General features: G+C 41.8%; 1 protein-coding gene across 2 annotated transcripts; it reads right to left on the bottom strand.

Moving 5' to 3' along the window:
- rab24 (RAB24, member RAS oncogene family) lies at positions 1-13032 on the bottom strand. Of its 2 annotated transcripts, none has more exons than XM_030745657.1 (9): positions 12557-13032; positions 11677-11873; positions 10564-10632; positions 9753-9831; positions 7522-7589; positions 6361-6460; positions 4425-4475; positions 2997-3056; positions 1-2041 (listed from the first exon to the last, which is right to left on the bottom strand). In XM_030745657.1, exons 2-9 carry the CDS (start codon positions 11791-11793, stop codon positions 1971-1973), a joined length of 615 nt encoding a protein of 204 aa, XP_030601517.1. In that variant the 5' UTR covers positions 11794-11873; positions 12557-13032; the 3' UTR covers positions 1-1970. The 2 variants fall into 2 exon arrangements, with proteins under 2 accessions (XP_030601517.1, XP_030601518.1); XM_030745658.1 differs by having other exon boundaries at positions 1-2038.
- Between the last annotated feature and the right edge of the window lie 1361 nt (positions 13033-14393).

Below are 14393 nucleotides of genomic sequence, written 5' to 3'. Positions count from 1 at the left end.
CTTAAATTCACTGAGATTTACACTGATATGGAATACACTGAAACTCCATAACTGTGCATATGCAGTGTTTTTGTAATATTTGGCAAAGACTGACAATCAAAATATTGTAAATTACTTCAAAAGGAAAACTTAGAGTCTATCGGCGCTCTGAAACATTCTTGGAACGAGCTTTTTATTTTTCAGAACAGATCTGGACATCGGTTGTTTTTCAACAGCCTTCAATAAAAATATTCTGCATCAATATTGAACACCAACACATCAAAGCAGCAACCTACATGTCCATCACGCAGTAGAACTTAAAAGGCAATAAATTAGTGACTCAAGTCTTAAATATAGCTGTAAACGCTGCTCCAAGAACACAGAAAGATGACAGTTTGTGGGACATTACAACATTAGCCCGCACGGCTTTTTCCTGTCTTTGTCTCTTTGATCGTCGTCCTGCAGAAGTCCTCCTTCCTGAAACTGTGTCAATATTCAATATTATCCTGCTAGAAATGACTGAAGGAAACTCTGACAGTCATATTTCTTTCTGTGAAGCATTTAGAATTAGAAAACATTAGATTACATGTAGAAAAGTAACTTTCCCTAAAAATGTTCTTTTAGGCAGCTCAGGCCATGCAATTTAAGTACAGATATGTGGGCATGTTGTTAATCACCTCCTTAAAACCAGCTTATTTTTCTGACATTTGACAGAATCGCAGCTTATGGTGCAAAACAAAATCTTGGTAGCATTTAGTGTTCTCAGCTGCTGCGTTACCACACAGCAACCAGGCTTCACACCGGGGTTTACAGGCTCTGGGAAAGATTTACAGAGATTACAAATAAAAAAAGTCAGACTCAACACAAAGATGATTATTGTTTTGTCTTTGGGAATGACGCTTTTGGGGCCACAAGTTGTTTTATGTTGCAGTGGGTGCACTACCTTAAGTGGCCACTAGGACAAATTCAAAGAAAGGCGGAACAGCAGCAGCGTATGCGGCTCTCGTGGCTGTGGCGTGGCTGTACTGTTACGGCCTCTATAAAGATAAATGCCATGTGTTGTACCGGCTTTTCAAGTGCTTCACGCAGTGGACAGAAAACACGAAAAGACTAACCAAAATCCTGCCGGGACACTCATCCTGAAGCAAGGGTTTAGTTTGGACTTCACACAGGATTCAAACCCTACTGTCCTGGATGAAAAGCCCTCTGTACAACCCCGTAAGCCACCACATCTGAATTCCTACTCAGGCTTTTGACTTTATTGCCCTGAAAGGACTGATCTGTTAGCTTTTCTAAAGCCCAGAGGAGGTGCTGGAGTCTAGATCCCTCCTTTAAGTAAGAGCAGGAACACAAGTGTTTGGGGGTTTTGGACACACTTCATCCTAGCTGGCTTCTCCTTCTGCGAGGCCTCGATTAAACACGAGGAGGCCTCACAGACGGGTTTCCAGAACAATGTTAAATACAGTTGGAGGTAAACAAAAATCTGCATCTGAAAACAAACCATGCGCCCTCCTAAAACACTGCACTCGGTAAAACACACAGCACCAATCAAGTTTCCTGTTCCAGTCCATCTTCAGTGAGGATCCCTCTTCTTCACCACCGCGGGCCGTCGTCCAACCGCAGCGCAGCTTCTGATTGATTAACACTGCAGCCTTAGGGAGGTTTAGCGCCCTGTTGGCTGCTGGAAAGTGACAAATTGATATGGAGATAAAACACGAGCATAACTGGGTGAGAAGTAAGAGTGGAGGTGTTCAAATCCCTCACCACCCAGAAGTAGAGGACCCTCTTCCATAAAGTCTTGCAGTCCTCAGTTAATTATGGCACAAAAGGAAAAAAAAAAAAAAAATTATCCCACAAAGTCTAAAGAGTTTTGTTTGATTTTTCTTCCTGTGATTTGATACCACATTCAAGGATGAGTTACAGCTATCCAGCATGTCCAGGTGTGACTCCAGCTGTGGGAAGGCAACCACTTCCCTTCCTGCTGCTCAGCATCAGTTGTTGTGACAACAGGAGTAGAAATAAGAGTCCTTCTTCTGGCCCAAGTCGACACCCGTTTCCTCTGCTAAGAGACAGGAAGTGGACTTTAGATTAGTGTGAGATGAGTTTCATGAGACAGCCACATTGCAAAGCTAACCAATTAACAGCTCTAGCTTTAAATTTGATGCAAAAAGACTAATACTGGTCTTTTTATCCAAGCTTCTGCAAGAAAGATAATAGATATATTTCTCTGTGTCTGATCTATTATAGGTCAGACATTGTTAACATTTAACATTTACCATTTTAATATGGTGTTCCTCAGGGATTGCATCTGGGCCCGGTGATATTTTCTAAATGTGTATAAGCGGCCACTCCATCTCACTTATGTCAGCATTAATTTCCACTTTCATACTTTTGATAAACAGCTCTTAAAAAGGCCAAAATGTGATCAAAATCAATAAAACCTAAATTTTTGTCTTTTTTTTTTTTTAAATCATACAATAATAAACAGGTTCAATCAACTGGAATGCCACATTGTTATTGTATTCACATAAACAAAGGTTAAGTTAAAAACAAAATGCTTTTAATAAGTTTGAACTGAGGAAGAACAGCAAAAAAAAAAAGCAAACCAACTTTACACAATAATCAACTGATCACTTCTGTCTTCCACCATCCCTATCTGAGGCCCAGATCAATGAGTACTTAAAATTATACATTTACCAAACAACAGACCTTTGGAACAAAAATATAAACCAGTTTCTTTCAAGCATGGTTTTTTTTTTTTTTTTAGTGCTCTGACATGGGGAGGACCTCAACACTGAGCTCACATTTTACACAGGAACACCTTTTTAATAGTTCTATTAATGTTTATCATATATACACTGTTTCCTTTATCTATAACAGATATTCTAAAAGGGTTTTCTTTCATTTTGTGCAAAAGAAGCCTCAACATATTGGAATATATGGCTTCTGATGAAGGTTAAGCATACAAAGAGAAGCCATACAAACAAGAAGGAGGTGTATGTGAATGAAACGCTCACCTGTCATATACTGGAAAGCAGCACTGTTGTAATCCTCAGCAACTTTCTGGAACAACTCATCTGGAAAGCAGAGGAAGAATGAGGCCTGTCAGTTTCCATTACTTCATATTTGTTGTGACCTAACAAAAACAGGCCCAGTCACATTCCTAAAACCTGGTTTACAGCACGCAACAAGCTGGTATCAGAGTAAGCGGGCTGATAAGAGATGCTCCAAACCAGCATCCTCTGAGAGGAGACACCGCTCTTATTCTCGTTAGACTTTAGTCATCAAGTTTCACGAGTAAATGTCAGTTTCAGCAATGCCATGGCACTGTAATACTGGTCAAAGTGCAACAATTAATTATCAGTGGAAATAAATCAATCTGCTTTTTCTTTAGGAAAGCCAGAAAACTTTCTCTGTTTTAGCTTCTTAGATTAAATATTTTCTGTTGTCAGAAAGCAAACTAAATATGTCTCGGCTCTGACTAATTAGAAAACTTCATGATGCACTGCTGAGGTCTTCAGCAATCACCCTCTTGCATTCTTCCTTCTGCTTCCTGTTTTTGTGAAGACATCAGTATCTTGCGTGTCTCAGTTTGACTCTTGTCTCACACTTTCATGCACAGAAAAGCTGCCAAGGAGCAACAATTTTTGTACTATTGAAATGTTTGCAATCAAAAAAAAAAAACCAAACAAACTGCACTTTCATTTGCATATACAACACTGCTGAGTACAGATTTAAACCAAAGCTGAGTGGGCATCTACAGCAGCTTCTATATCGGACACCTGGCTCTTATCCAGCTGTTAAAGTAATGACTTTTCATCATACAGACTGCAGACTGCATCCAGAGCTGGGAAACCATTGAAGAGTGTAAGAAAGGTGTTTATTTGTTCACTGTCAGGCTGAATGAGGGACAGATTTTAGGGACACATTAAAGACTTATAATCATTTTCTTTCTTCATTTAGAAATTCTTTGTTTTGCTTCTAATGTTTCATGGACAGATCTGTGAGTCCCCTCACTTATTGATTTATTAAAGTATTTTTATTTTCTCTGGGACTGATTACAGCTGAGTGATCAATTCAAAACAGTCCGCTGTAGATCTGAACCCTTTTCTAGGAGGATCTAATGACACAGACTGGTTCACACATGAGTCAAACAAGTAAAAAAGGCTCCAAACTCTGCATGCTGATGCACTTATTTCAGATTCTTTAAGGAATGAATCTTCCAATTACAGCGATCATCATCCTATCTGAACTGATGTTTAAAGAGGCCTTTTTCTTTTATCTGCCATGTTGTGTTCTGACCGTCCTTTAAACGTCCTGCACGTCTACGTGCTTAAAGAAAACATACCCACATTTTTTTAATGCTACAGCTCACTTCCTCACTAAACGAACCATGAATGAACGAGGCCGCGATCAGAGCCAACGGCCCGTGTTAATGAACTCACCTACGTTACTTCCTGTTTTACTGGAGGTCTCAAAGTGCTGCGCACCGATCTCTGTGAATATTAACCAGAACAGTCAGTTTAGACATCAGTCAGGCTGAGGCAAAAACTTGTGCAAGTGGAGAGAAAACGTGTTTGTGTTGCAACTAAGGCTGATCACACAAGAAGCAGGCAGAGGTTAGAGATTTCTTAACAACATCCTCGGTACTCAAATCTTTCCCCCAGTTTCAAACATGACTGTGCACGCGGAAAATCCCGTTTCTAAGGTTAAATTATTAATTCTGTCGACACGTCTGACTGGTCTCTTAAAGCTGCCTCACATGCAAACGCACAAGACAAAAAAAAGAACATTTAAAGGAACCCTGAACACACATCAGGTCTCAATGGGGGGAAAAAAATCCTGGTGGATATCTACGCTGATATGGACGGGGTGATGTGTGAGGAATGAAAGGATGCTGCATCGGTTGATGGAAATGAAACTTATCAACCTACAGAGGCTGAATTCAAAGACACCCTGAAAAATCAGTGAAAAAAATAATGCAGCAGGCTAGTTTGTTTTGCTGAAATGTAATTACAGCCATTAAAATTGGTACTCAGTAGTTTGTATGGCCCCCACGTGTTTGTATGCATGCCTGACAACGTCGGGGCTCCTAATGAGATGATGGATGGTGTCCTGGAGGATCTCCTCCTAGATCTGGACCAGGGCATCACTGAGCTCCTGGACAGTCTGAGGTATAACATAATATCCAGCAGAGGTGTTCTGCTGGATTTAGCTCAGATGAGTGTGGGGGCCAGTCAAAAATATCAATCCCTTTATCCTCCAGGCACTGCCTGCACACTGTCACCACATGAGGAACCCAGGACCCACTGTAAGGTCTGACAGTCGATCCAAGGATTTCATCCTGATACCTGATGGCAGCTAGGGTGCAGTTGCCTAGCCTGTAGAGGTCTGTGTGTCCCTCCATGACTCTTTCACGTCTGTCACATGTGCTCAGGGTGAACCTGCTCTTGTCTGTAAAAAACAGAAGCCAGTGGTGGACCTGCCAGTTCTGGTTTTCTATGGCAAATGCCAATCAGGCCCCACGGTGCTGGGCAGTGAGCACAACACCCACTACAGGAAGTCTGGCCCTCAGGCCACCCTCATGAAGTCTGTGTCTGATTGTTTGGTCAGAGACTTTCACACCAGTGGCTGCTGGAGGTCATTTTGTAGCTCTGGCCGTGCTCATCCTGTTCCTCCTTGCACAGAGGAGCAGATACAGGTCCTGCTGATGGGTTCAGGACCTTCTACAGTCCTGTCCAGCTCTCCTAGAGTAACTGCCAGTGTGAATCTCTGTGCTGGGAGACACAGTGGCAGTGGTGCAGTGGGTAGGCGCTCGTCTTGCAGCCGGAAGGTTGCAGGTTCGAGCCCCTGTCCCTGCACTGTGTCCTTGGGCAAAACACTTAAACCACATTGCCTAACGGTCTGGATCATTTCACAATGACAATGAGTTGAATCTAACATCTAACAAAACCTTCTGGCACGTATTCGATGTGCCATCCTGGAGGAGTTGGACTACCTGTGCAGCCTCTGTAGGGTTCAGGTATCACCTCATGATACCAGCAGTGACACTGACCAAATGCACAACTAGTGAAAAAATAATCAGAAAAGATGAGGAGGGAAAAAAAAAATATGAGTGGCCTTCACCTGTGAAACCATTCCTGTTCTGGGGGGTTGCTGCCCCTCTAGCAGCTGAAACTGATTAACTGTTAATTCAAGTTCAACTGACTTGATGCTGTACTCTGATTAAAAAGTCTTCCTTGCATTGAGCAGTGTATATACGGTTAACCATACTGCTGCCAAGAAGAACTGTTAATTCACTTCTTGCTCAACTATAAAGAAAATATTTTATCATGTAATCGTTTCTGCATGTCAACACTCCCACAGGCCGACTGCACTCACCCTCAGCAAAGTCCTGAGCGTCGTGGTAGTCGATTTTGCGCAGACTCCGGTCTTCTTGGATCAGGTCGTTCTTGGTGCCACACAGGTAGATCTTACAGTGCTGCAATACACAACACACACCAGAATAAGACACAATGACCCTGATAGACATGAGACAAAGTACAGGAATCCTGCTCACTGACAGCTGACCATGTATGCACTCCTCAACTGTACAGCCACGGATCGTCAACATTTATCTAGACAACAAAAACAGCTCATATGCTGCACGTCAAACAACCACAGTTATCTTCCACAAGGTTGAGGACTGAACCTTCATAACTTCTGGTGTAGACCGAAGCCTGCTAGCATCAAATATCAGCTCCATCAAACTGGCTCTTATGTGATTAGATATTGCCTACTTTAAATCTAACGCACTTTCAGCTGCTGCCTTATTTCCTGGTCGCCACAGTGGGTGGATCTGCATGCTTGACCTGACAGAGATTTTAAATGCCTGAGCCTCTTCCTGAAGCAACCCCTCACATTTATCCGGACTCGGGGTCGGCACTAGGAATGAGCAAGCTTGTTTCCAGTGTCTTTGCTGCACTGATTTCATTATCAACATCATGTGTGATCATGTGGGTCAAAATGGTGATCTTGAACGAAATGTCAGCACAGAGTGACACTGTGATTATATCAGCAAACCTAACAGGCAGCTAAAGCCACCGAAGATTGAGGTAAAGATAATTTGAGGATTGTGCTGTGAACTGCATGTGCTTCAGTGCCATTAACCTTCAGACTGGTAAACTTCAAACAAAAGGTTTTTCATGTAACTGCTGGGTTTGTGTGAAGGACTGAAATTCAGGTCAAAATGAGACAGCTCCACATTTTTTTAATTCAGTGCATCGTTATCATAAATGACTGTGATTACTGACGCAGAGGAAACTGGAACGACTGACTCAGTAGATGAAAAGTGAAAAGTTTCTGAAGATAAGAGCTTATGTCACTGGTAATTACGCTGAACAGTTCAATCGCCTAGCATAGCGATAGCATCATAATATAGTTTTATTGTATAAACGTTATATAAACACATTTTGCTCAGTTTATGTTCAGTTTAAAAACTGCATTAAGATGGCATCATTTAACTGTCTTTAACTGTGACTGACCTTTAAGAAACCATCTTACCTCCTCGCAGTTTTGCAGCTCTTTGACCCAGAAACGAGCTCGCTGGAAGCTGCTGCTGTCAGTCAGATCTGAGAGCAAAACAGAAACACCGTGTTTAGTCGACAGGAGCAGTCTCTGTGTGACTCTGTGTACACAGACTTCAGTATTTGGCATCTTCCTCTAGATACACACATACAAGCACAATTCTCCACACAGGGCAGGCAAGTCCAATCCGCAACCAACCTGCCAGCTATTATTATATAGGCCATGAAATATGCTGACAGAATAAACCTGCAAGCAAACAAACCAGAACATTAAGCTTGGAGGTGAAACACAATCTAATGAAAGGCGGTGGAAGTTAAGGAAGAAAGATGTCAAACTAAACATCACAGCAGTGTGACTAATCCGCTGGGAAATGCCGCCGACTATTTTTACAAAGTTCCTCAATGTGGAGCAAAGAAACTGATCTGAAGGCAGTTCAGGGCTGGACAGTGGCTCTTTAGCTAGAGGTCAGCACCACACCAACTAGTTTGCTTCTCAACATAAATGCCTTCACACTCCAGCCGGGACTACTTCATGCTGGCTTTTGGAAATTTTGTAATAATGGCATTAATACACTGAAAGACTTATTTACTGATAATACGTTACTGTCGTCCGAATAAATGAGTGAGAAATGTGGTATCCCTACAGAGGATTTTTTTTCACTATTTATAAGACATCATGCATGCACAGCACAAGTTAATTGGTAACCCTGAAATATCTCCTCTCGAGAAACAGCTAAAGATAACTGTTCGATCATCCTCTGCAGGCTGTGCCACCTGTGGTTGTATGGAGATATGCTCAATCAGAGCAACACAGTTCAAGAGTTTACACAGAATGCATCTCTCTCCAAACTGCAGACAGTTTCAGCCCCAGTCTTTCACCAACATGCCTGAAATCCAAGAGAAAAACTGGCACCCTGACTCACTGTCTTTGGTCATGTCATAAGCTGCACAGATACTGGTCTGAAGCATCATCAGAAATGGAAAACATGTTAGATTTGAATATGCAGATCTTACTTTAGGTCTCCCAGCTGCATCCCAATTAGAAATAGGAGACTGTACTGTATTCTTGATTATGCTGCGAGGAAGACGAACCAGGTGCTAAAGGCTGGCACAGAGTGCTGTTTGATCCGGTGCCATAAGAACATCTTACATGCATTTCACATTCAAAGTCAGACCAATTTTATAAAATTTGGGAACTTTATTTGAACTACCTGAAGCCTGATACTTCGGAAGGTCCTGATGGACAGCTGATATCGTTTTATTGTTTTAATTTGTGGTGCTGTATGTGAGAAACCAGACCGACGAGTTCTGTTTGTGGTTTGTTTAAAAGTGTCTGTAGAGTTCTGAATGGATCCATTCATATACGTATTTTCTGCCAAATCACAAGACCGATTTTTTCAGAATAGCTGAGGTCAAACCTTTCAGCTCCGGCAGCTACAGATGTTATTCCTGCAGTAAAACTATTCCCAATTGGGAAAAACTAATTTAGACTGGAGAAGATTTAAAGTTGTCTCAATAACTTCCACATCTGCATCTGTGGAAGATTACAATACAGATTAATGTTACTCCAACTCCCAACTTTACCTGGATTGATACTTTATTAGGTTGGTTTTCATTATCAGTCAAAGCATCTTCATCATTCTTGTTTTGTTCAACCAAAAGTCCAAATCCTGAAGGTATTTGGTTTAAAATGATAGAAAGCAGAAAATCCTCACATTATTCCTTTTTTTCCCCCACTCAGTGTTGCAGCTCTACACCTGACATAACAGCAGAGGTCTGAGTCTGCCGAACATCATCACCAGGTCGATTCAGTCGTTTCTACTGGCTGTTTTAGAGCGCAGTGAAGGGCGGGAGGTCTCACTTCTGAAATGGAAACCGCTGCCTTGAGTGAGCTGTGGTAGCGCTGAGCAGAACTGGTACTAAAGCTGGTGGGGTGGCTTTAGTTCCACTTGGCTATTAAGAGAATTTTACATGAACTGTAACCTGACTGTGACTGAAAGTGTCTCCCCCAACAAGCCAACACCATCCACTGATCCACTGTATAAACTCACGTGTCGTGAGTCTCAGCGACACGGTGCCAATTTGCACGCTGACCCCTGATACTGATGCTCAGAGTTGCTTAACAACAGGTTCAGCACGCGGTGAAGCTGTTCATTTAGAAACGCCTCCAGGCGCTGTTTCCCATTCATTGTAAAAGTGCAGATTTACCATAGCAGACGATGGCAGCTCGGGCTCCTCTGTAGTAGATTCTGCTCATGGCTTCATAACGCTCGGATCCAGCTGTATCCTGAGTGGGAGACAGAAGAGAAGAGATGAACTAAACGGAGCCATATGATATGATAAGAGCACTTTCATTAATTATTTGCATCCTCCCACACACACACTATCATTCCTGCAGAGCTTCTACATTCATACAGTGAAACAATTTGTTGAGCATCTGGATTTTTTTCACAGAGTTCTTCTCACCAGCACTAATTAATGCCACCTTTTAATCAACTAATTTAAAAATACAGTTAAATACATTAATAATGAGTACATGTTGGTGAAAGGAAAATTCAGAACTATCAACCTTCAGTTAGGTGGTATTATTTTATTAAAGGTATAACTGTACTGTTAATTTGGTGATTTCCTGATCAGTTTGGCTGACGCTGCACAAAAACTACATGAAAAATGTTGGAGCTTTTAATTTGAAAAAGATACAGAAGCTTTTATTGTGTTGGAGAAGTTTTGGGTTGGATGCAGGACAGCTTATGGGCATTAGCAAACTCTGTTTTAATGGGCTGCTCCATTTATTCCAATAAGTTTGATTGGCTTTGCTCTTACTCATGGCTATTTTCTGCTCTTTAAACAGAGGGGATTTAAAAAAAAAAAAAGCCGGTTCTGTTTTACAGGCCAAAAGAAAAACGTCCAGTAAATTTTAATTTTTGTGAACCTTTCATCAGCTCATTAAACTGCTAGAAAAGGATTAAATGGGAAGTAACTGACTATCACCACACATTTCAGGTAGCCTCTAACTCACCCATATTCCGAGGGTAATCACTTTCTCTCCCACCTGGATTGGTTTGGCAACAAAAGCGGCACCGATAGTCTGTTAGAAAGAGAAAAGCAGTGGTGTTAGACGCCACACATATACGGCATAACTGCTTTCACCCACGTTAGACTGAGAGCCGTGAGATGACATATACATTTCTTTTCTTTTTTAAAGCTTTTCTCAATTTCTCAAGTGCAGGCAACATCTGACATGAAAATCAATCTCATTACGTCACACTGAAGGATGTCTCGATTCCCAAAATGCATCTGGAGAACAGAGGAGAGGAAGAGAGGAGGCTTGCTGGAGGAGTTTTAATCGAGGATGCACAGGTTTTTGTTTTTTTAGGTGTTTTTACTCACTGAGGCTGGCACCCTCAGTGAATATATATTTAGGGAAATTAAACAGTATTTACAGATTTTCTAGAAAAATGCTTAAACATGCACTTTAAAGTGGTTTTTGTAACAGTCAGGTCTGCAGTGCCTCATTTTCTTCTTTATCTTTTAATCGGTTGTTGTTTCCGTTTGTAGATTTTAACCATGTTGTTAGTGTTTGTGTTTTTGGAGACCTGGGAGGCTAACAGGTTTACCTCAACCAGAAAGCACTTTGGGTTCATTCCTACTGTTTTAAATGAGCTATAAAAATCAAAGAGACTTGACTTGTATCAAACAGGTGTGGCACGCAGCTGGAATAAACACAACAGTGGGGAAAAGACTCAGCTGTTTAAGATGATTAACCACATGATCAAACTTTCTGCCCTTCATAGAAATGTTGCATTGAGCATTTTAAAGTGGCTCAAAATATAAAACAGATTATAAAATACAGTTGGGCTTTAACAAAACCACTTATGATGCAGCTTTAAAATAAGACTCAAAGGTGAGGTGCTTTATAAATAAAGTTTATTATTATGTTATTATTAACATGAAAGATAGTACTAGCTTGCAGAAAAACACTGCTGCATCCCTGCTTTCTGTCAGAGCTTTTATCCATTAACATGATCACAGACTTGAGCCTCTGTTATCACAGCCTCCCTGGGGCTAAACTTAAAACTAAAGCCCTTCATGGGCCGGCATGGAAAATTGAAGCAGAGCAGCTGACACTCACATTCTGGTACGGGCCAACCAAGAAGCGATGGTGAACATATCTCTCCACGAGACTCGTCTTCCCCACGCTCTCCTTTCCCAGCATCACCACTTTGACATCCACACGCATCGCACTCATAGCGGCGGCGGCGTCTGAAGCCAGAGGAGAGACCACGACACAGCAAGCGAGGGAGGAGGGGAAGATGATTTACAGGGCAGCTGATGGAAAAGACAAAATACATGAGTTGGAAACTGAACTATATAAATCATGCACTGGAAACAATGAGAAACACATACTTCAGTAACCCTACAGTTATTTCACAGACAGTCACACCATCACTTTGTTAAGATTTGTTTCTCAGTTTTTCAAAGATGAAAGTGAAACAAAACTGTAGCATCAAGGCCCGTCCTTCAAAATCCTCCATAAACCAGGACTATGATAATAAAAAAAAAAGGTACAATCATGGCCTTAAGTTCTAGTTTAACCGATCAGCACAAAACATTTCACAAATTATGTCTTTTAAAAATATTTCGTTAAAAAAAAAAAAGACTACTGTATTCGTCATCAGAGTAATGGATTAGTGAATTAATTATTTCCACTATGTATACCCACTGTATTACTTAAAGATACTGCATTTAAAACACAATAAAAGTCTTACTGGGCGTGTTTTTATTCCGAAGATTAGAGTTTGCGTAAATTTATATTTTTTAGTCTCTCTCTCTCTAAATTCTACTTCATCTTAATTTAAAAAATAAAAAATAAAAAGTGAGGTTTTACTAACTTAGACGAAGCTAGAAATGGCCCAGTTAGCTCACTGAGTCAAAACACAGCCCAGCATTATCTTTACTCCTCGGAGCTTCAGAGCCGTGCTAGCCTCCGTACGAAAACACCGAGAACTCACCTGGTAGCTAGCTTGACTCAACAAATCTCCGTCAGCATCAGATCTTCTCCGAGCAGGAGCCCAAACCGGGGCTGAAACCCGTCTATCAAAGCCGTTTTAAAGTGGAAACAGTAGCCGTCGGCTCGCTCTTCATCTCTGCACCAGCCTCGCAGAGCCGGGTGGTGTTTGTAGTGGGGGTGCTGGCGCTTAGCTCGGTCAACGTTAGTGCTGTTACTGTTGCGCAATGAGTGAAATCACAAAAACCCTTCAGTTAGCTGCACGTGTTACCGGAACACACGGGGACCGACTGGCATGATTCCTGGTTAACAGGAGTTCAATCCTGTGAGCGCAGGTCCGCGTTAGTGTCGCTGCGAGGAACGCGGAGCTCCGTAACGTCTGGAAACAAACCTCCAGCTGAGCTTTGTTTGTTTGGGTGGGAACCAAAGAGCCCCGAGAGGCGGTTTCCAGGAGGAGGAAGTGACCGAGTTTCATGACACAATCAACGGATGCTGTAAGCGACTAACCGCACTGTGCAACCACAGATTTTTTTTTTTTAATTTAGTTAGTTTTAAAAAAAAAAGACTTAGACTTAGAAGTAAATTAAAATTTCTGAAAATGTACATTAAAATGTACATTATAATAATTTTTTAAAAATAAATTTTAAAATTAGCTATCCATCCATCCAACCCAATTTAGGAGACAGCTGTCACAGGGTAAAAAATATTAAATTAAACTGATAAATATAATTATCACAAGCACTGATTACTGAATAGGCCCACCAGGCTTTCATATATTGATTGTTTAACCTAATTTAGAAACCACAAATAAAATTGAAAAAAAAACTGTACTGTGTCATTTTGCATCTCTGTATTTGTTTTATGTGTGTTGTGTTTAATTAGTTTGTGTTTGTGGTTATATTATATAACTTTGTTGGTGTGTGTGTGTGTGTGTGTGGGGGGGGGGGGGGGGGGGGGGGGTCATCATCCCAACACTGCGATTGAATACCTAGACCCAAGAACAACTGGTATGAAGACTACTGAGTGTCAGGACCACTATCTTGGCTGAAACAACAAAGATCCATGAGTGCATCAGTAAGATGGCCACAAATGATCAGGTGCTTGGTGAATAACTCAGCAGAGTTCCAATGAAGAAGAGGAGGAAGAACAGGAAACATCATGGAAGGACAGGCACCTGCATGGCATGTACCACCAGCAGATAGAAGAAGTGGCTGATAGCACAGAGGCACTAATCATGGGAGCACAGGAACAAGCTCTGAGCACAAGATAGAGGTTGGGGTCTACCACACAAGGCAAGACCCGAGGTGCAGGCTGTGCAGAGATGCCTCTGAGACAATCCGGCACATAACAGCAGGGTGCAAGATGCTAGCAAGCAGAGCATATATGGCACGCCATAACCAAGTGGCCAGCATAGTATACAGGAACATCTGTGCCAAGTATGACCTGGAAGTCCTGAGGTCAAAATGGGATACGCCCTGAAGGGTGGTTGAGAATGACCAAGCTAAGATCCTGTGGGACTTCCAGATACAGATGGACAAATGGGTGATGTCCAGTAACCAACTGGACATAGTAGTGGTGGACAAGCAGAGCAAGAACGCCGTAGTGATAGATGTAGCAATACCAAGCAACAGCAACATCAAGAAGAAGGAACATGAGAAGTTTGATAAATACCAAGGGCTGAGAGAAGAGCTAGAGAGGATGTGGAAGGTGAAGGTAACAGTGGTCCCAGTGGTAATCACAACACTCAGGGCAGTGACCCCCAAAACTGAGAGAGTGGCTCCTGCAGATTCCAGGAACCACATCCAAGATCTCTGTCCAGAAGAGCCAAGAGGACTGGGAAC

The sequence above is a fragment of the Archocentrus centrarchus genome, chromosome 14 (genome assembly GCF_007364275.1).
Source record: "Archocentrus centrarchus isolate MPI-CPG fArcCen1 chromosome 14, fArcCen1, whole genome shotgun sequence".
Lineage (NCBI taxonomy): Eukaryota > Metazoa > Chordata > Actinopteri > Cichliformes > Cichlidae > Archocentrus > Archocentrus centrarchus.
This window is presented reverse-complemented; position numbering and strand designations above follow the sequence as displayed.